The sequence below is a fragment of the Myotis lucifugus genome, unplaced genomic scaffold (assembly GCF_000147115.1).
Source record: "Myotis lucifugus unplaced genomic scaffold, Myoluc2.0 scaffold_48, whole genome shotgun sequence".
NCBI classification, from domain to species: Eukaryota; Metazoa; Chordata; class Mammalia; order Chiroptera; family Vespertilionidae; genus Myotis; species Myotis lucifugus.
The window spans coordinates 4,552,451-4,575,170 of NW_005871096.1; the positions used below are offsets into that span (position 1 = coordinate 4,552,451).

The 22,720-nt window shown below is 45.2% G+C and overlaps 1 protein-coding gene and 1 long non-coding RNA gene across 2 annotated transcripts; both read right to left on the reverse strand.

Moving 5' to 3' along the window:
• Positions 1–3,470: 3,470 nt before the first annotated feature.
• On the reverse strand, positions 3,471–4,776 carry LOC111825968. The gene is made up of 3 exons (XR_002829207.1): positions 4,694–4,776; positions 4,194–4,270; positions 3,471–3,583 (listed from the first exon to the last, which is right to left on the reverse strand). It is a non-coding gene; the product is annotated as an uncharacterized LOC111825968 (long non-coding RNA).
• A 16,476-nt stretch (positions 4,777–21,252) lies between these two features.
• Positions 21,253–22,070, reverse strand: LOC102442963 (transmembrane protein 126A-like). Its single transcript, XM_014455647.1, is given in 3 exon segments — positions 21,253–21,367; positions 21,527–21,920; positions 21,923–22,070. Coding segments are annotated over 3 exon segments (606 nt in total). The 3' UTR covers positions 21,253–21,303.
• Between the last annotated feature and the right edge of the window lie 650 nt (positions 22,071–22,720).

A 22,720-nucleotide genomic window follows, 5' to 3' on the forward strand; every position in this document is an offset into this window, starting at 1 on the left:
CTTCTAAAAATCAGGCAGCTAAGCTTTAGACTGATTTTCTAAAATGTGGGCTCAGACAACCGAAAGAATCTGAACAAACGTTGGCCATCCAGAAATGTGGGACCTCCTGAGGACACCCCATTTCCTGAGCGCCCATGAATGTGGGGCTGGTCCCATGTACTGGCATGTTAATTCAGGCTCACAGAGCACTGAACTCTTCCAGTTCCGAAGTTCATGACCCTCATGCCAGCAGCTGCCTTTCCTCAGCTCCTGGGTAGGGCTTCTGAACAGCATCTGACCTCAAAACCACCCCCCGAGGGAGTAGACGCTGGCCAGAAACAAGAGCTGCGCAGTTCGGAGAATTTCTAGAGAGCACAGTAATCCTTCAGCCTCTGTGCCGTTTGAGAGGCAGCAGTCCTGCCACAGTACAGTAGCCCAGCCGTTTCAGACTTGCAGGGAGCCAAATCCTCCCCTGTGGACTCATAGGCACTCGTCTATTGCCAAATGTGAGATTAAGGTATTAGAGACATTTCATAAGTTCTTAATATTTTTAAACACAGTTTTTATTACATAAGCAATGCATGCCTCATGCAGGAATATTCAAAAGTATAAAAAAGCACAATGCAGGAAAAGAAAGGTCACTGAGGAGGATCCAACCGGGCAGAGGTACACAGGTGTTATGCAGCAGCCGTCTTTCGAAAATGCTCATGGGCTGTGTTGTCGTGTCTTTGGGATCCGGAAGGGCACAGACCATGAGTGGATCTCTGTCTTGCTCTATCATGAGCACATAGAAGTGCTGAGGATGTTTCTTCCTGCTCTCCTGGGATTGGATTGTGGCTCAGACATGGTCTACCTTGAATGGTCTCCCATCGTCTCCTGCTCCTCTGCCCTCCCCTCAGGGTCCCTGCTCAACCCTTTTGGGTTGAAGCTGCTGAGAACCCTTGGCCCATTGGGGTCATGCCTCCTGGAGCACCCCTGGATCCACTCTAGAAGGCTGTACTCCAGTCCCTTGGAGAGATCCCCTGCCCCACAAAAAATCCTGGTGAATTCTTCTGCTAAAAGGCCCTCTCCCAGTAGCAGAGGGGAAAGGGTGAGGACAAAGGGGTGAAGAGGACAAATACCTTTATTCTACTACTTGTATTTTTTTAACAAAAATTGTAAGACTCAAACATAATGTTTTATAAAGTACCCCCCCCCAAATAAAGATGGTATGAATATTTTCTCCATTTCATTAAATCTAGAATCAGAATATGTTTAACCCATAAAAAGCTCTTGGAGAGCATGCAGTTGAGCTCCCTCATTATACAGATGGAAAAACTGAGGCCCAGAGAGCGCATAGATGGGAAAGGATTCTGATTCCATCCAGAGCCAAGTCGGAGACCCTCAGCCTTCCCCATAGGACCCTTAACTCTTGGCAGAGGAGAGCTGTCCTCGGTGCTCAGAGCTGGGACACCTGCTCCCACTGCTTCCAGCTCACTGAAATCTCTGGCCTCCAGGCCTGAGCACCTCTTCACCACTGTTTTCTAAATTTGCTGGATTCGTGCTGGGCATGTGCCTAGAAATTAAAAGGTTAAAGTTTCTTTCAAGGAATAGTCCCCCGATTCTTTCACCATGCACCTGAGTTTGGGATAAGGGCTGGTATCTGGATGCCAAGTCATGCCCAAAGGACTACCCATTAAGGCAGAACTTCTTTCTTTCTCTGTTTTTACCAAGAAAACCAGTATAATATTGAGTTTAAAGTGTAAACTTTGGAGTCAAACTTCTTGGATTCAAGCCCACTTGCCACTTATTGGCTGTGGAACTTTGGGCAGATGACTTAACCTTTCTGTGCTTCAGTTTCGTTATCTATAAAATGGGGACAATTATAACAGTGAATGCCTCTGAGGGTTGTTTGGAGAACTAAATAAGCGCAGGCTCCCAGGGGCCCATACCAGGTTCCTCAGAGTAAAACCCAAATCCTACCCACGGCTACAAGGCCCCGGACATTCTGGCTCTAACACTCTCCTCTGGTTTACTGCACCCCAGCCACACTGGCCTCCTTGCATTCCACAAACACACTAACCACTCCCGCTCAGGGCCTTTGCTCTTTCTGTTCCCTCTGCTAGGGTGCCCTTGGCCATATCCTGTTGGCTCCCCCTCTCTCTTCCTTCTTGGTTCAGCTCAAATGCCATCTTTCTTGTTGACCCTACATAAAGTAACACCTCACTCCCTCTGTCCACCTTCCCTGCTGCACCTTCTCATCACACTTAGGGCCAGCGGATGTATATGCACGCGAGTGCCCTTACTTGCTTAGTGTCTAATCTCCCTATGGAAATTCAGTTCCGTGAGAATGGGAGCTTGGCCTTGTTCCATGCTGTACTCTCAGATACAGAGAAGATATTTATTGGTTGAATAAATGAGTAATATCTAGAATGGGGGTGGTGGGGAATCTAAAGAATCAAAAAGTGGGAAAAGGCCAGCTTTCAGACAAAAGAAGGTAGATAGACTTCCTCTGATTTATAAGCTTACCAGGTTCTTTTTAGCACTCACAGCTTGGGTGTTTTTATAGCCTTATCTTGCTAATCTACTGCTCTATCTATTTTCACCTATGTCACAGCAAAACTCCTTGAGAACATGGATCATAATTTCTACTTCTCTATATGCAGTCTGTGCTTTATTCACAGCCCTAGCTCTAGGGGGAACAAGCACCAAGATCAATTAGCAGCACCTGCCATGGCTGCAGAAGGAGGGCGTGGAGGCATCTCTCCATGTCTCTGCTGACCCAATGCAACAGAAAGAACATAGAGACACAGCAGTTGTCCCGAGCTCCAGGTTCAAGTCCTGGAACCACCACTCAGTAGTTATGTGAGCTAGAGCAATCACAAGATTTCTTCACGTTTCAATTAAGGGTAGTATGAGGAATAAAGAGAAAACTTAAAGTGCCAAGCATGTACTCGGCATATAGCAGGCTCTCAACTGAACCACATGGGCTCCAGTGGCCAGCAAAACCTCCATCGGTAAAAAGAGACTCACCCGTTGCCAACAGAAGAGCCAAGTTCATGAGGAGTCATGAGCCGGTGATAAGGGATATGCCGTTTTCTGGGGCAGAAGAACAGCTGATACATGATACGGGGTATCCGATGTGTGCAGGTGAGTGATCCGGGGACTGTGGCAGGCTCTGGTGTCTGTGCCTTGTCAGAGGGCACACACTACTCTCCCTGAAACCCCCAAGGGAATATATGTGAACGCCATAAAAGTGTACACAGTTGCACAGGCGAGTACCTCCCGGCTTCCTCTTATTTCTGGGTTCTTTCTTCACCGTGTGCTGAGGAGCCCCCATCCATGAGATCCTTTTGGCCTCTTTCTTAAGCCACGTGCTTCTTAAAGCTGTTCTGAACTTTTCCTTTGTTCTTGAGTTTCTGATCCCTCCTCACCCCATCTGTTCTCACCCCACTGGCTTTACTTCCTCTTTCACAGCAGCTTGTGTGACTACAATTGCACAACATTTCCCTGCTGTTTGATTGACAACACATGAGTTAGGTGAAGGACAAGCCTGTAGACTCAGGGAGGAAGCTCGTGGGGACCCTCTTCTGTTCACAGAAGTTGAACATCCGGGTTGCTGATCCTCATGAAGAGGAACAGGGAGATTCAGAGATAGCATCACACAGACAAACGCATACCCTTCCCAGGCTCTTTTGGGGGTATACCAGCTACCGACATCTCCCACAATGTCCCCCACCCCAAGAAGTGGCATGTCCCCTGGTCTCAGATCCTCACGTATCCCACCCCTCCTCCTGCCCTGGTCCTGGTAAAAGGGAACTGAAGGGCTGTGTTAAAACAGGAAAGAAATGAAAGGGTCTCTCTCTCCAGAGCAACGCCCTCCTCCACCTCCCATTCCCACCGGTCCTCAGTGTCTGAGTCTCATGGGCTCAGGCCCACCGAGCAAAAAGCTCCGAGGGAATAGTAAGCATGCTTGGGAGGAAGGAGGGTCCTGAAAAGCAGGAGGATCCGAATAGTTCATTCCCAATTTTTCCCCTCAAGGCCACTTTCAAATGTTCTATTCTTTATTTCTCTTTTTACCTATCATTGCCATTGACCTAGACTCCTTACACTTGAATTAAAGGAGAGGAGACTGAGAGAGCCACAGCAAGGACAAGAGAAACCATAGGTGGGTGTGCGTATGTGGGGGTGCAGGGGGGCAGGGCGGGGAGAAGGGTAGACACACATTCACTGACCATGAATGAGCCAGGTGAGGCGCTAGGCCATTGGCTACATTTGCTCTTTTCAGTGCCTCCTGGAGCCACCCTGGAGCCTAAGATAAAGGGGAAAATCAGTTAATACTGGTCCTGTATTTACAATTTTGATGTTTTTTTTAATCATAATTTTTTTGCATGGATTTTGAGCTTTTTAAATAGTGCATTCCATACTGTCCATATTCATCCCTGAGAATTTTGGCACTTCCTTACACTTGCACTTGCTTCGCCCTAGTCCTGGCCCTGGTTATATCGAGCCCAGCAGATGTTGCTGGTCACCAGGTTGGTGGTTTCTTTAGGAAAGAAAGGCTGGAGGCTATAGAAATAATCTAAAGGAATCAAACTCTATTTTTAAATACACAATTTCAGTCCTACGAAAATAAATGGCAGAAAGAGAGAAATTCTCTACCACGAACATAAACCAAATTGTAGACACAATTCCCATCTCTCATTTTCTAACAAAGCTGGGTACTTCACCTTACCAGCCACCAGGTGTCTCTGCAAACTCCCTGCAGGCCCCTGCACAGGAGGCTGAGGATGACGTCATGAGTGAAATCTGTGGTTTGTAACCAGCTCTAAAGAGAGAGGGCACACAAAAACAATTTGAAATGTAACAGGCTCCAATACCAAATACTTCAGAGATCCATCCACTTATTCAGGATTTCTGGCTAATAGCTAAATGCTGATTATAATAGCTCTTCCCCTATCTCTGAGATAGGTTATTAGAGTCAGTTTGTCAATATACTTTCTAGAATATTCCTGCATTATTCTTTCCTCATCCCTCAGCCAGATTCATCTCTGACAGAGCACAACCCTGCCAGACCCAAACAGAGCATCCCAGGAGCGTCTCAGAGGAACCATCTTCACCCAGCTTGATCTCTCTACTCCTTCAGGGCAGGGGATTTTGAAAATAGTTTCAAACCATTTGTTTATGTTTTTTTAAAAAATAAAATAAAATAAACTCATGAAGAGTTATGGTCAAGGTCCAGAAAACAAAGTGGTGGGAAAGCTGTCTCATTCTTCAAAGTAAGTTTACTTAATTGTGTTCTCAACCCCTCCCTTCGCGCCACCTCACCCTGCCCTCAAAGGGAAGTGTAGACAGTGAACACACTACTTCCTCTGACCTAATTTTTTTTCTGAGTTTATTCTCCGAATCAGCCCCTTTTCATTCAACACAAAGAAGGACCATAGATACTTCCTCCAAGGGTTCGGGAAAGTGACTCTTGTGGGAAACCTCCGTGATGATGCTTCTTGCCTTTCCCCAGCTTGTCCAGAAGCACCCGCTCTTCGTCTTTAAATTGCTACAGACAGTGGTCACAACAGGGACGATGGGTAGCGCTCATGGAGTGCTCACCACGTGCTCGTCAGGGTGGTATGGGGACCTCACAAACTTGACGGCCTTGAAAGGTCTTCGCTCTGGGTTTCCATGACCGTCAAGCTCCCCTGGTTTTCTCCTAGCTTCCTGGGCCATTCCCCCTCGTCTGCCCCCTTCCCATATTGGATTCCTCACATTCAGTCCCAGGCCCTCTTCTCTTGGTCCATGTAGCAAAAAACTCTTAGCAGTTAAAGTCTCAAATTCACATGAAAAATATGCTCATCGTCATTAATCATCAGAGAAATGCAAATTAAATGAGGTACCACCTCACCCTTGCCAGAATGGCTATCATCAATAAATCAACAAACAAGTGCTGGGGAAAAAGGAACCCTCTTGCACTGTTGGTGGGAATGCAGACTGGTACAGCCATTATGGAAAACGGTGTGGAGTTTCCTCAAAAAACTAAAAATGGAACTGCCATTTGACCCAGTGATCCCACTTCTTGGAATATATCCTAATGAAAGGGTTAGCGAGCTAGCTTAATTAGGAAGGTGTAGGGTAGTGGTTCTCAACCTTCCTAATGCCATGACCCTTTAATACAGTTCCTCATGTTGTGGTGACCCCCAACCATAAAATTATTTTCGTTGCTACTTCATAACTGTAATTTTGCTACTGTTATGAATCGTAATATAAATATCTGATATGCAGGAGGTATTTTCATTGTTACAAATGGAACATAATTAAAGCATAGTGATTAATCACAAAAACAATATGTAATTATATATGTGTTTCCCGATGGTCTTAGGCGACCCTGTGAAAGGGTTGTTCGACCCCCAAAGGGTCGCGACCCACAGGTTGAGAACCGCTGGTTTAGGGAATGAAGACAGCCCATGGGGAGGAATACATAGATGGGAGACATGAAGACGCCAGGGTGCCTATCTTACTTGTACAGAGGACAGAGCAATGCCACAGGCAGATGGAAACATTTCCGGCCTAAACAATTAAAACAGCCATAAACCAAGGACAGACAGGGGCATCTCTGGCCTGAGATATTAAGGTGACCATAAGTTAGGCCAAAAGTAGCCCTGACCTGAGTAGCTGGGAGAGCTGTAAGATAAGGCATCTCTGCCAGCACAACTGGGAGAAAACCACAAGATAAATCAAAAGTGACTCCAACCTAAACAGGTAAGATGACAAAATGAGGAAAAGTGCGGACGTGGGGGTCCTGGGAGCTGATTACAGGGCTAAGGTTCCACGGCAGAAAAGGAGGGTCTCCAGCCTCTTTAATGCCTCAAGACAAAGAAAGCAGCGGCCACCCTTCTTAGGGGTCCCTCTGTCTGTCCAGGAGGGACAGAGTCTCAGGATTAGGAACTCAGAGGACACCTTTCTCAGGTGGCCCCTCTGCTCCTCTGAGCCAAGGGGAGCAGAGTTGCAGGCTTAGAATTTAGAATTAAGGTTTAGAGGTAGTATTTGCTTGCAATACAGTTTCTGTACTTTTCACCTATCACCTTTTGTCCGTGGCTTCACTAAGAAGCCAGAAACACCAATCAGAGAGAGTGGATGCACCCCTATGTTCATAGCAGCACACTTTACAGTAGCTAAGATCTGGAAACAGCCCATGTGCTCATCAGTAGATGAGTGGTTAAAAATGATCTGGTACATTCACACAATGGAATACTATGCAACTGTAAAAAAGAAGGATCTCTTACCCTTTGAGACAGCATGGAGGGACCTGGAGAATATCATGCTAAGTGAAATAAGTCAGTCAGAGAGAGACAAGTATCATATGATCTCACTCATATGTGGAATCTAATGAACAAAAGAAACTGATAAACAGAGTAGATCAGAGACATGGAAACATGGAACAGAATGCAGAATCCAGAGGGAAGGCGGGGGAGAGTGGGTGGGTGGAGGGTAATCAACCAAAGACCTTATATGCATATATGCATAACCCATGGACACAGGCAGTGGGGCGGTGAGGGCCTGGGGTAGGGGGTGGGGATGGGCTGGAGGGGGTCAATGGGGAAGGGAAAAGGGGAACATCTATCATACTTTCAACAATAAAGATACATTTTAAAATATAAAATAAAGTCTCAAGCTATAAGAAAAGAGGAAGCCATGGTGGTTCTGATAAATTAGTTGCATGTCCTGAAGAGGAGTGCTAGCTGCAGGCTTGATCTCTCATCTCCAGGTAGATGAATTCTTTACAGCAGTGCTGCTCTAAATTAAAGTGCAATCATCTCACAGCGGGGGTGCCTTGTTAAAATGCAGGTCCTGAGTCAACTTATCTGATGGGGCTGAGATTCTTCATCCCACCTGATGCGGGCGCTGCCGGTCCATGGACCACACTTTGAGAAGCAAGGCTCCGGAAGACTCCATCATTATAATGGGGTACCGATAAAGCACACCTAAGTTGCCAGCTACCCCACTGACCAGATCAATTATAACAACAGCTGAAATGTGGGAAGGGGAGTACAGATTGTGCAAATGTTAAAGAATACATGCTTCTGATTTCCAAAATTCAGTATCTATTTGAACTTAAAAGGGATTTTAAAATTCTGCAACACCAGAAATAAGGCTTGATTATTTTTAAAAGGGCTCAATCTAAAGACTAACTGTGCAGGTTTGAATTGCTAGGCCTGGTAACCCCTCCAAGAAGCAATGACTTGAGAACTCAGAATCTGCAGCTTTGGTTAATCTGATTCTTTTGGGGGAGGGGGGGAGAAGGGATGATTAGTATGATTATTGCAACCATAAACTGACAGAGAAATAGGAATCCCAGAAAGGTATACAATAAAAATAAGAATTAAAATATGGATCACAATTAGCATGATGAACAAACAACCTTAAATCCATGGTAGTAGCAATTTTAAAATACATTTTTCATAATAACTTCTGTAATCATTGTGACAATTAGTGTGTGTTTTGTCAGCTTTTTAAGGTGTTTGATGTATGCATTTAAGAAAATCCAATGTCTTCATGTTGTGATTTTAATTAAATAAACAGAAGAACTTAATTTAAGCTTGCAATCAACGCTTAAATGTTTGGAGAAAATTCTTTCCTTAAAATCATAAGTTTTGCTTTATTAGTTATAGACATACTGTATGAGGAGAGAGATGCTGGCTGTTGAATACTTAAAAGAATGCTAATTGTTGAATAAATTTATGAGATCATCCTGTTGGCCTTCTTTGAGGGTAACCCACACTCCAAGTTCCCCATCAGAGCAAGACTTCCGCAGGTCCTTCTCCCTAGAAGGGGCTCCCCTCGTGCTCACATGTCTATTTGTGTCGTAGTTAGCTTACTGACTCTCCTACCCTGGACTGTGAACTCTCTGCCACTGTAATCCTTAGAGTCCTAAAAAGTTACCCCATGTGCAGATGAGGAAGGAGGCTTGGGAGTTTTGAGTAGCACGTCTCAGTAGCAGAGCTGGGATGGACCCAAGGCTTCTCTTACTCACGAGCCCTGGATCATTATTATTACGCTGAATCCAATCAACAGGACTCAAGTGCTGAACGATCATGCTGCTCAGTAGTCTGCTGCGGTCTGCAGACACAAAGCCACACAATGACAGAAACTCCCAGAGCTTTCCCCAAAGAGACTGGGACAAATCTCTAAACACTGCTTCCTTGAAGGATCCATCACGGGAGAATATACAGCTATAATGTAGGCCTTAATATACATTATGTCACCTGCCTGTTACAGAATCCATGCACTGATGAGGAATTGGAGGCCGTGTAAAGTGATATTTCCTAACTTTTTAAAAATATATTTCTTTATTGATTTCAGAGAGAAAGGGAGAAGGAGCGAGAGATAGAAACATCAATGATGAGAGAGAATCATTGATCAGCTGCCTCCTGCACAACCCCCACTGGGGATCGAGCCCACAACCCAGGCATGTGCCCTTGGCCGGAATTGAACCTGGGGCCCTTCAGTCCACAGGCTGATGCTTTATCCACTGAGCCAAGCTGGCTAGGGCGATATTTCCTAACTTTTACATGGAGAGGCAGGAAAGCACAGTCGTTAATTGCCTCTATAAGGATGCTGGGCCCAGACTATCTGCCGCTTTTGAGCTGAGTGGCCTTGGGTACGTCACTTATACTCTCTGTGTTCAATTTACTCATCGTCAAAGGAGGCATATAAACGGAATTACCATGAAGTTGTTCTGAGAACGGAATGAAGTAATACACATAAAGAGCTTAAAACAGCCCTGACCGGCTTGGCTCAGTGGATGGAGCATCGGCCTGCGGACTCAGGGCTCCCAGGTTCGATCCTGGTCAAGGGCATGTACCTGGGTTGCGGGCACATCCCCAGTAGGGGGCGTGCAGGAGGCAGCTGATCCATGTTTCTTTCCCATGGATGTTTCTAACTCTCTATCCCTCTCCCTTCCTCTCTATAAAAAAAAAAAAAAAGAGCTTAAAACTGTTACTGTATCTGTGATAAAGTGGCAGCAACCGTTTATTACACATCTGATCATTTATTATGGACACCCAAGTAGTTAAGGAATCATCTCCTGACGTTAAACTTTCATCTCTTTCTACCGGATCAGATCACTGCCTTGCCCGCTTTGGCTGGAACTTGCCCACATTTGTGCCCTGCAGGCATGCTGTGCCCTCCTGTGCCCCAGTCCTCCTTCCCCTGCGGCATTTCTTTTCATGGTGTCATTGAAAACCCGCCTGCAGCAGCAGGGTTATTTATAGCTGGAAAAAAATTAGTGTTATTTAGCTGGAGCTTTTCTGCAACCATCAGTCCATTACCGGGACAGCATCCACATTTACATTGCAAAATCGTTCTGTTTTCCCAGTGCCTTGTAGTCATTAATTAGCTACCCAAAACAATCTTTACGGAATGTCTACAGAGAGGGAAGCCTGATCCAGCCTCTGCCATCAGAAACCAGCCTCTTCCATGAGCTCAGGCTCCCACACACCAAGCACTCACCAGACAGCTCTACTTGGACGGCCCACGCGCACTTTAGACACATGGCCAAAAGTGAACTCCCCCTCCACACTGACCTCCCCACCCCTCCCATTTGTTCCTGAGTTTGTTGAATGGAGCCACATTCCCATCTCCCTTGCCCAAATGGGGAGTTATCCCAGATTGCCCTCCCACATCACCACATCTCATCTTTCACCAGGCTTCATCAGTTCTGTCTTTTAAACCCACACAGCCTCTCTTATCTCCCCTTGACATACATCCAGGTAGTGTGACCAGATCACCTCAGGGCTGGTCCCTCTTCTTCAGTCTCTTCCTCTTCTAGTACCTCCTTCACATCATTACATAGATCTTTTGAAATCACACCCCCCTCCTCCTTTGAAATCCTCCCATGTTCCTTCACCATCCATAGGATGGAGTCACACTCTAAAACACAGCATCTCACCCCTTCATATTTTCAACTCTGCCTTCCCCCATAAGACTCATTTCCTGCCATCGCCACATCACTTGGCTAATGAGGTGGGCCCGGGCCGGCGTGGCCCAGTGGTTGATCATTGACCTATGAAACAGGAGGTCACGGTTCAATTCCTGGTCAGGGCACATGCCCAGGTTTTACAGGCCCATCTCCAGTGTGGGGTGTGCAGGAGGCAGCCGATCAATGATTCTCTATCATCATTGCTCTTTCTAGCTCTGTCTTCCTCTCCCTTCCTCTCTGAAATCAATAAAATTAAAAAAAATAAATACCGAGGTGGGTTTGCCGCACTCCTTCACACCTCCATGCATGTGTTGTTCCCTCAGCCAGAAATATTCGTTTTACCCTGCCGAACCAGGGAACAATTTTCCCTCTTTCTAGACTCATTTGCAGAGTCTCCTAACCTGTGAAACTTTTTCTGAACCTCCATGGGCAGAATTCTATACTTCCTCCTCTGTACTCTCATACATGCTTCTATTCTAATGCCTACTGTATTGTTTAATTGTTGACATATTTGTCCCCCAACCAGACTGAACACCTCCCAATTGCTGTATTTCTCTTGGTATCCCCAGTGCCTGGCACATAAGAGGTGCCCAATAAATGCTCACAAAATACATGACTGTAATGGCCAGAGCCTGTTGAGGGGTCTCCTGACTGCCGGTCAACCCCTTCCCATGCCACACCTCCCCAGGCAGCCTTGGCCAGCCTCTCCTGAGAAGCAGCACTCCCTGCTGTCCACTGTGAGAGGGTGGTGGAGCTGAGTGCTTTGGGTCTTAACCGTACCGTGCACGTCCCTGTGCCAAGCATGGCTCCCTGGAGGGCAGCCCTAAGAGCAAAATGAGCAAACCCAGATGTAAACGCTCCTGGTAAACAACCCAGCAACTTGTTCCCGGGTCTACTAGGGTTCCAGCTTGCTGGAGCAGAACCTTGTTTCAGAAGGTTGTGCTGTTTGGCCTGGGAACCAACAGGTTCCGGTCAACACAAAGGAGCTACCTGAATTCCCCCTGTGGCCCAAACCCCGTGTCATAACAGTCAAGCTACATGTGTGCTCAAGGTTCTAAGCTCCTGGAGAAAGAGATCTGTATTTAACTTATGTTAGGTTGCAAGCCACCCTCTTCCCCCCAATCCAAGGAAAAAGTCACTTATTAGGTATGTGGGGGTTTTTTATTTTATTTTTTAAAATATTTTTCTTTATTGGTTTCAGAGAAGAAGGGAGAGGGAAAGAGAGATAAAAACATTAATGATGGAAGAGAATCAATGATCGGCTGCCTCCTGCACGCCTCCAGGGGGGATTGATCCTGAAACCCAGGCATGTGCCCTTGACCGGAATCGAACCTGGGACTCTTCAGTCCGCAGGCTGACGCTCTATCCACTGAACCAAACCATCTATGGCTAGGTGTGTTTTTAGGAGAATAAATTTTTCAAACAAAAATTAAAACTGTTTGCTAGTTTCCTAGTACCCACAGGCCCTGGGAGGTAAGTTCTGACTTATACTCTAATCTAACTGCAAATATTTTCTGAATTCTGGGCAGAGAGTTTACGGATTAATACATTGTCCCTTCCTTCAAGGTGCTTATGAACTATTTGAAGATGAACTTCCAAGAAAAGTTGAATGATAATATAAGACTATTTAAACAAATAATATAAGAAGAATATGCCCTGAAGGGGTGACTCACTGCCAGATGAGAGGTTCAGAGATGTGAGAGGACGTTGGCCTCCAGGGCAGACTGACCCAAAGGATACAAAGTTCATGGGGCTCTTACCTGACAGGCTGGACAGCAAGGTGGTGGGCATTGGGGGTGGGGCATCTTGGTGGAAAGATACGAGCAGATCCCTCGGAATTTGGGACTGGAGTTTCTGTTCTGCCATTTATTAGTTAGAGATCTTGGGTATTTGTAAAACTCTTTGCATCTAAGTTTCCTCATTGGAAGACAAGAAGAATATTATCTGCTTCATGGGCGCCATGTATCACTCCAGACTGCAAACATTTAGCACAAACAGATGTGTCAAGCCCTCAAGAGCTACCACATGCCCAACCAGTGTGGCTCAGTGGTTGAGAATCGACCTATGAACTAGGAGGTCACCATTCGATTCTTGGTCAGGGCACATGCCTGGGTTGTGGGCTCAGTCCCCAGGAGGGGGAGTACAGGAGGCAGCCAATGAATGATTCTCTCATCATTGATGTTTCTATCTCTCTCTACCTCTCCCTCTCTCTGAAATATATATATTAAAGAGCTACCACATGAGGAGACGTTAGTAAATATTGGTTTCCCCCTCTTCCTTTACCCTCCAGGTGTCTGTTGCTTTAAAGTAGGGTAGCAGTGGAATGCAGGGCATGGGGTCAGATATTTGGAGGCAGAATAAGCTCTTCTTCACTCTCCCCCTTGAAAAATCCCTGCCTCCTGTGCCGCCACCTATTAGGACGAGGGTTCATCGTTCCAGAGGCCCGAGGTCCTGATATGCAGCCTCTCCCTTGAGCTGTGATGAGGCTTGGAGGGAGTCAAAGTCAAAGGGCAGGAACCTGCTGTTTATGCCTCACTTACAATTCTTTGAATTGCGAAAGAGAACCACTAGGGGGCCTAGGAGTGAGCGTCGGGCTCTGACCCCATTCATCAGGCAGAATGCCTTTGGTCCTGGCTGGAAAATGTAGTAGTCAAAGTCAACAAAACACAGAGTGGGCCGAGAACAATACTTCCTGCACCTTCTGCAAGCCCTTCGTACAGAACACGGCTCCCTGGAGGCTAAAAGGCATTCGTAACCCAGCCCATCCTCCACTCACAGCCCATCACGCTGGGCCCAGGGTTTCTTAGCTCTGATTCCGTTTTTCAGTGTTGCCTCCTGATTAAAAGCCCTTGGGCTCAGCAGGATGATCTGTAATGATAGCAAATGGCTCACATGATGATGAGGCAATCTTTTTCACATCCTGAGCTGCAATCCATCTTGTAAAGCCTCGCCACTGTCTGCGTTCCCAGCCCTGGATTCTCAGCAAAGCCAGCCACCTGGGGTTGTTGCTTTGGGCTCTCGTCCCCCACCCCCACCCAGTTCCCCACACCATAAGCAGATACTTGAATATCTATCTACTTTACCTATTTTCAGCAATCTTCATTAAAATCAATTACTCATTTGCAAACAAAACAAAACAAAAAACAAACAACAACTCTCAGGCCCCCTGTGAGGTCACAATAGCTCAGCTCCCCATGGCCAAAGCTGGGTGGCAGTGTGTTTTTCCGGAGCAGGAGTCTGCTTCCACAGGGGTTCATCGCTTACATTTTCTTTGAGAGGCTCACGCACACTCCAGGAACAATGGGCAGGAACATGATTTCCCAAGCAGGTTGCCTAGAAACCACTCCGTGTTTCTGAAACTAATTTAAACATGAAAATTCAGCTCCTGACTCAGGCCAGGAATGCATGTCATGGTTTTCTCGGTGGTTTACTTTCGTTTTCTTTCACATTACAAACTAATGCATGCATGTTGAAGAAAAATTGAAAAGAATGTAATAAAATAAGAGTCCAGAAAGAAAAATACTCCCTGTAACCTCACTACCAGAGGCAGCCACTGTTGTCATTTGAGGATATTTCTTCCAAGTTTTTTTTTTCTATGCATTTTTAATATCATTGCTGTTAATACTGAATTTACATAGATTCGGTTTTTTCCACTTAGCATATTGTAAGCATTTCCCCCATCTGGCTACACTTTTCAGAAACCTGATTTTTTTTTAATAACCACATTATATTACAGTCCATTCTCCTTTATTTACTTAATCATTCTCTTAATGCTAGGCATTTAGGTTATTTCCAATCTTACACCATTTTCATAAATGTCATGATCATTTTAGTACAAAATATTTATTTAGCCCTATTTCCTCAGGATAAAATCATAAAAGGAGTTTCAAAAAACCTGGACACTTTTAAACCATTTTTTAAATGAACTAATTCATGTTTATGATTTTTTAAAAATTTAAACAGTTCATTAAAAAGTAGTTTCTATCTAGTATCATTTCCTATAGGTCACCACTGCTACCAGAAGTTTTCTATGAATATAGAAACACATAAATATCATTTCTTTATTTGACACTATCATTATTCTACCCCACTTGCTTTTTTTCACTTACTGGATCTTGGACAGCTTTCCACTCAATCCAAATCGATCTGTTATTTTTAGAAATTGCACGATATTCCATCAGATGATGTGTCATCACATCCTGCCCTGGGCAGAACTTCTTAATGCCCTTGATACGTATTCAGTGAGCTGGGCTCCCACAGTGGGACTGAGTCTACACTGCTCCATCCACATAATACCTTTGCTGAAGGAGGGGACAGGTGTCGGCAAAGGTAACCGCAGCCTCACCCAGCTGGAATTCATCAGAATTAGAGGTCTCCAAACCTGTTCTCTCTTTGTGGCTTAACTCAAAGTTTTACCAAATTGCTATCCTTTTCCCAGTCTCTCCCCATTTCCTCCACATAGTGATTCCATGCGGTATTCGTCTTTCTATCTGGCTTATTTCCCTTAACACAATGTCCTCCAGGTTCATCCATATTGTTGCAAATGGCATGATGGCCTTCTTTTTAAGGCTGAATAATACTCTTCTCTCTGTGTGCGTGCACCTGCGCACAAAAACATTTAGTTTATTCATCTAGCAACAGACACTTAGGTTGTTTCCATATGTTGGCTATTGGGAAAAATTATGCATGAATATAGGAGTACAGATATCTTTTCAAGCTAATGATTTCATTTCCTTCAGATATGTAGGCCCAAAAGTGAGTTTGCTGGGTCATATAGTAGTTCTATTTTTAATTTTTTGAGGATCCTCCATACTGTTTTCCATAATGGCTGCACCAGATTTGTATTTCTACCAAACATAGAAGATGCAGACTGGTGCAGCCACTGTGGAAAACAGTATGGAGTTTCCTCAAAAAAATTAAATATGGAACTGCCATTGGACCCACTTCTGGGAATATATCCTAAGAATCCTGAAACACCAGTCAGAATGAATATACGCACCGAAGCACAATTTACAATAGCTAAGATTTGGAAACAGCCCAAGTGCCCATCAGTAGAGGAGTAGATAAAAAAGAGCTGTGGTATATTTACACCATGGAATACTATGCAGCACTAAAAAGGATCTCTTACCCTTTGACACAGCACGGATGGACCTAGAGCAGTGATGGCGAACCTATGACACGTGTGTCAGAGGTGACACGTGAACTCATTTTCTTGGTTGATTTTTCTTTGTTAAATGGCATTTAAATATATAAAATAAATATCAAAAATATAAGGCTTTGTTTTACTATGGTTGCAAATATCAAAAAATTTCTATATGTGACACAGCACCAGAGTTAAGTTAGGGTATTTCAAAATGCTGACACGCCGAGCTCAAAAGGTTCCCCATCACTGACCTAGAGGGTATTATGCTAAGTGAAATAAGCCAGTCAGAGAAAGACAAATACCATATGATTTCACTTATCTGTGTAATCTAATGAGCAAAATAAACTGATGAACAAAATAGAAACAGAAGCACTCCACCAGTGTGGCTCAGTGGTTGAGCATTGACCCATGCACTAAGAGGTCACTGGTTTGATTCCTGGTCAGGGCACAGGCCTGGATTGTGGGCTTGATCCCCAGTGTGGGGTGGGTGTGCAGGAGGCAGCCAATTGATGTTGATATTTCTGTCTCATCAATGTTTCTATCTCTCCCTTCCTCTCTTTCTGAAATCAATAAGTGTTTTAAAAAAAAATAGAAACAGAAGCATAGATACATGGCTGACAGCTGTCAGAGGGGAGGAAGTAGGAGGGGACTGGATGAAAGAAGATGAAGGAATTAGCGGAAGAGCATACTGTATATGCATAACCCATAGACACAGACAACAGTGTAGTGATGGCCAGAGGGGACTGGGTGGAGGTGGGCAAAGGGGGAGGGGAGGAATGAGGACATCTGTAATAGTATCAACAATAAAAATTTAAAAAAAGAAGAAGAGCGAAGATTTCTAGTGTGATGTGAACATCCTCCCTTTGGCTCCCTCTCACTTCCTCCCTTTTCTTCTTTGTCTTCAATTTCTAAGAATGTTTCCCTCTCATCAAAACAGAACATTCTAGAATGCACTCCTTACGAATAAAGGCTGCCAACTCCATGTCGGGAATAAAATTCCCTTTGGTAATTTTTGTCACTTCTAAAATGATGATAAAGAAATCCATGCTTGTGGTTCGGGATGCAGTGGGAGAGAGGAAGACCTGGAGTTTGGGGGGAGTCTCACAGTACCTGTGGGAAGCTCAATAAAGCAGACTTATCCCAGCCCAGAGGGCTGCTGGGAATAGAAACTTTAGGAACTTGGGGTCAGAGAAGGAGACAAAGGAATGTGATGAGCTACTAGTGCAGTTGGCAGCTTAAAATTCATTGCATCACCTTGGGGAGGTGGAGGGGGATGGATGGAGGTGGAGGAGTGATGCTCATACCTGAGAATTATGGCAACAGGTATGGGTAGAAAGAGAAAACCCTAGACCAGTGATGGCAAACCTATGACACACGTGTCAGAGGTGACACTCGAACTCATTTTTTTGGTTGATTTTTCTTTGTTAAATGGCATTTAAACATATAAAATAAATATCAAAAATATAAGTCTTTGTTATACTATGGTTGCAAATATCAAAAAATTTCTATATGTGACACAGCACCAGAGTTAAGTTAGGGTTTTTCGAAATGCTGACATGCCGAGCTCAAAAGGTTCCATCACTGCCCTAGACTCTGCCTTTTACCAGCTGTGTGTCCTTGGGGAAGCCACTTACCCTCTCTGAGCTTCACTTTCCCTGCCCATAAGAGAGAGTAGCAATCACTATCTCAGAAGGTTACTGTAGCATTAAATGAGAAAACTACAAATTAGTGGAGAAACATGCTACTACTATTATTATTTTTAGTTACTATGGGCGTAAAAAGGGCCTTCATGTTCTGAACCCAATTGACTCAAAGTAAATTGTAGTGCTTGACAAATACTGCCTTTTCTACTTGGAAACTTGACTTAAAAAAAAACAACTGAGCAATTCCTAAAGCAAAAAGAAATTGTTAAATATTGAACTACTAGAGGCCCAGTGCACAAAATTCATGCATGGGTAGGGTCCCTAGGCCTGTCCGGCGATCAGAGCCTATTGAGGCCTTCTGGCTGCTGGCCAGGGCCTTCCTTCCAGCTGCCAACCAGGGCCTCCCTTCCCCAGCTGCCAGCTGCCAGCTGCCGGCCGGGGCCTTCCTTCATTCCGCGACACCTCCTGATGGTCAGCGCACGTCATAGCAAGTGATTGGTCTCCCAGTCAAACTCCCTCGGGGACAGTTTGCATATTAGGCTTTAATATATATAGATCCTTGACCCCAAAGTCTCACTTCATACATTGTTTCCTCTTTCCCTAATATTCTAGCCCAATATGTGTAACCCCTTGCTTCTACCTCAGGGCCTCACAGGAAGCATGGACAGGCAGACAGGACGTGTCTTTGCCCAAATTAGTTTCACTTCCTCCCAACCAGGCCAGATCACAGCAATGGAGAGCTGAGGGCTGCATTTCTGATTTTATCAAAGCCAGGAGGGCAAGAGACTTAACTCAGAGAACTTGGTGATGCAATGGATTTTTTTGGAATTGTTTTAATTTTATTTTTCCCATCATCATTTATTCCTTCTGTGTCCTCCTCCACCTCCACCCATCCCCCTCCCCCTCCCCAAGGTGACGCGATGAATTTTAAGCTGCCAACTGCACTAGTAGCTCATCATATTCCTTTGTCTCCTTCTCTGACCCCAAGTCTAGCAGGAGTCCATGTTCTCATTAGCAAAGCAACGTTCATAAAGAATGATGAGCGAAGCAACCTTTGACCACTACCTGGCTACCATCTGACCTCACTGGAAGGAAGCTACCTATTGAAAATAGCAGAGAATAAAAGATAGAAGGGAACAGGGTCCCCAGCATCATGGAGCCACATGCTAGCTCTGGAAAGCTTCTGCACGATGGAATCCTCAAGCTGCCTTCTGAAAACCAGATGTCCCCATCCTGCTCAGGACCCCTGCCCTCCCCTGGAGCTCTCTGCAGAGCTCCTCTCCAGCTTCACCCTGCTGCCACGCCCGCACAAGCATAAGCTCTGTTGAACTGCAGATAGGCTTGGAGGCATCGTTCTCTCTGCCTCACCGATGCTTCTATTTTATATCCTTTTCTGCTCCTGTCTGGAGAATGTTATTCACTCACCAGAGACCCATTCTGTAGAAAGAGCTCGACTGACCCAGAGGAGAGGATATCATTCTTGTTGCAGCTGGAATATATCTGGGACCCAGCTTGTCCCCACCACCACCACTGAAGTGTAAACAGCTGCAACTTAGACACGTCTCCATTGCTGAGGATTTTATCTGTCTTACAAATTGGTTTAGAGTTAAAGGAGTTGGAGCTGTCAGACACCCATCCATAGCTGAGAGAGAAAGAAATATCTTAAAAGATTTGTTAGCAGCCACTTTGTGCCAAACAGAACTGACATTTGTCTTGTGTCTAAAAGGCTGGTCTTTGACTTTGAGTGGGTTTTCATCGATGCTGTCAGAAAACATCTTAGCACTAAATGGACGTAAAGATGAACTGCCTCTCTGAAGCGGCAGAGGTAAGTGATAATGGCGAAAGGAATGTTGGCATGATTTTGTCTGATGCTTGGTGACCTTCAGGGCCCCAGGGAGCGTTTTGGAAACATTTTCCCCCTTTGACCTTGCAGAACAGTCTGAATGGACACAGAGGCCTTCCATATCCAAGAGTAACCTGGGTACACACGGCGAAAGAATTTTCCAGGGAAGGGAAAAGCACACGTATTTCAATAAGCAGAACCATGGACTCCTCTGTCTTGCCTGTTAAGCTGTAATTTCTTCTCTACTTCATATCCTACCAACCAGTTACTCAGCAGTATCCTGCAATGCAAAGAGGGCAGTAACATTCAGTTTTCAGAGTGATTTCATCTTGCTGCCAGGCCAGCTCTCCCCATGCATATCGGCCACCTGCCTCTTCCACAATCGCTCCTCCCTCAGGCATCAGAGAGTTGCACTTGTTTTGAAATCTTCTTTAAATTGTGGGGCCTTACGATGATCTGATTGATGCAGGTATACAGTCTCTTCATGTCTCCCACTTTCTTTTTTTTCACAATATTTTTAAAATTGATTTCAGAGAGGAAGGGAGAGGGAGGGAGAAATAGAAACATCAGTGATGAGAAAGAACCATTGATCAGCTGCCTCCTGCATGCTCCTTACTGATGAGCGAGCCCACAACCCAGGCATGTGCCCTGACCTGGAATCAAACCATGACCTCCTGGTCCAATCACTGAGCCATGCCAGCTGGGCTCCCACTTTCTTTTCTTGCTTTTCTGCCTCCATTACACACTAGCCCCCTCACTGAGTACTTCCATCCCCAGCAATTTGTCCATGATCTTGCTTGCCTCCACCTTCTGATTAGGCTAACCTTAGAGAGTCCATGAGGCTGAGTGATATGGACTGAACAAAAATCACCAGAACATCAGAATCCTGGCTTTTTGCTTCCAAGCTGTGTGATCTTTGACAAGTTACTTTATTTAGTATTTCAGCTTTAAGAAAGAATAGTTATAATATCTCCTCATAGGGCTTCTGAGATGATTCAATGAGAAAATGTACAATACATTTATGGGACATTAAGTGCTTTTTTTTTTTAAATCCTCGCCTGAGCCCTAGCTAGTTTGGCTCAATGGATAGAGTGTCAGCCTGCGGACTGAAGGGTCCCAGGTTCAATTCTGGTCAAGGGCACATGCCCGGGTTGCGGGCTTGGTTCCCAGTAGAGAGCCTGCAGGAGGCAGCCAATCAATGATTCTCTCATCATTGATATTTCTGCCTCTCTCTCCCTCTCCCTTCCTCTCTGAAATCAATAAAAATATATTTATAAAATAAAAATAAGTTTAAAAAAATAACTAAATCCTTGCCTGAAGATATTTTTCCATTGATTTTTAAGAAAAGTGGAAGGAAAGGGGAAAGACAGAGAGAAACATCAATGTGAGAGAAACACATCGATTAGTTGCCTCCTGCATGAGCCCGGACCAGGGCCCCGGGCCGGGAAGGAGCCTGCAACCAAGGTACGTGGCCTTGACCAGAATCAAACCCAGGACCCTTTGATCCACAGGCCGACACTGTATCCATTGAGCCAAACCAGCTAGGGTTTAAGTGCTTATTAAACAGTAGTTCTTTTCTTTCCCCATCTGCTCCCCCAAAGTAGTCCTGGATTGGAGGACTCTGTGTCAAAGACTATACCACAGAGCCTGGCGTTATTATTACCTGAATTTCTATCAGTGCTTCCTTTTTTTATTTTTTTTTTATTCTTACAGTTTTATTTTTGTGTACACATTTGCTTAACAATCACTGAATTTTTAGGCCAGGTTCAGGTAATCGAAAAGCCTTTATAAGTACAGTGGGGCCTTGACTTACGAGTGTCCCAACTAACGAGTTTTTTGAGATACCAGCTGTCTCTCGGCCGATTTTTTGCATTGAGTTGACAGAGTAATTTGAGTTAAGGAGCTCGTTAACGAGCTGGGTCTCGAACGAATTAAACTCGAATTAAACTCGTAAGTCAAGGCCCCACTGTAGTTTATATTGCCTAGAAGTAAGGTATGCTGAAAACCCAGCCTGGAGCAAAATGGGAAATAACATCTTTCTAAAGATAGATTGAGACATTCTGGTCCAGTGGGTTAAGATGTGTCCTCTCTCTGGTAGCAGGGCGGAGGCACACCTGGCTGCTAGGCCACCATTCACAGGAATAGCCAAGAAAACAGGGTACAGACCACCAAAAACAAGTCCAGCCAATCCACCTCGTGTGATGGTACAGGTTTCACAATGCAAATCACCTGTACTCAATGGTAAACTTACAAAACTTTTGTAAGATACGTTCGCTGTCAAAAATGGGATCATTACCATTGGTAAACCAGCAGCGATACGAGCCTGTGTCACATATAAGATGCGTGGGAAAAGACTGCTGTTAGACCCCGGAGAGCAGCCTTAAGCCCAACATATGTTGATCCATGTTCAAGTAGATTTCTTTCTGCTTCTGGAAGTTGGTTAATTTTTCTGTTTATGATGTCCAAAATGTGTTCTTTCTTGAAAGTATCATTTGATTCATGATGTTCCATCTTGAGCCTTATGCTCTCCCTGCAGCCTTTCTCAGCCCTAAGGCCCATCCTTCACTCTGCTGGCGGACACAGCCGTCTCTGGCAGGCATGTGACTCCCTCATTCAGTACTTCCATTCATCATTCTAAGGAACACAATAACCTGTCATCTGGGGCGCTGTCCCTGGGGAGGTAGTTACATCTTTTTTTGTTAGAAGTCATTTCCAGAACCAGTCTTTCACGCTCACTGAACTCAGCGGGGGCTGCTCATTTCGAAACTGTGAGGATCCTCTGTGGGTCCACACTTGACCCAAGAAGCCCTGGTGGCCACTTGGGAGCCAGAACGGTACCCACCGAGAACTTCCTTCTCATCTTCCTTTCTAAGGGCACTGCCGAGAAAAGGTAGGAGGGCCGCCTGCTCAGGTGTGGCCTTCCAAGACAAGGTGGAGATGAGCATGTGGCACAGTGGCCTGTGAACCCGAGACACGCAGCTGTGGGGAACAGAGGCCCCTCAGGAGCCATGTGAACAAACCCATCCACAGCCGGGAAGTGGTACCACCTGCAAGTGGAGCCTGTGAGGCGTGGGCAGGGTTTTCCAATGAGGCTTGTACCCTGAAGAGGGTTATACCTCATCTCAGCTCTTGGCCCAATTTGATTTGACGCTTCCTTCATG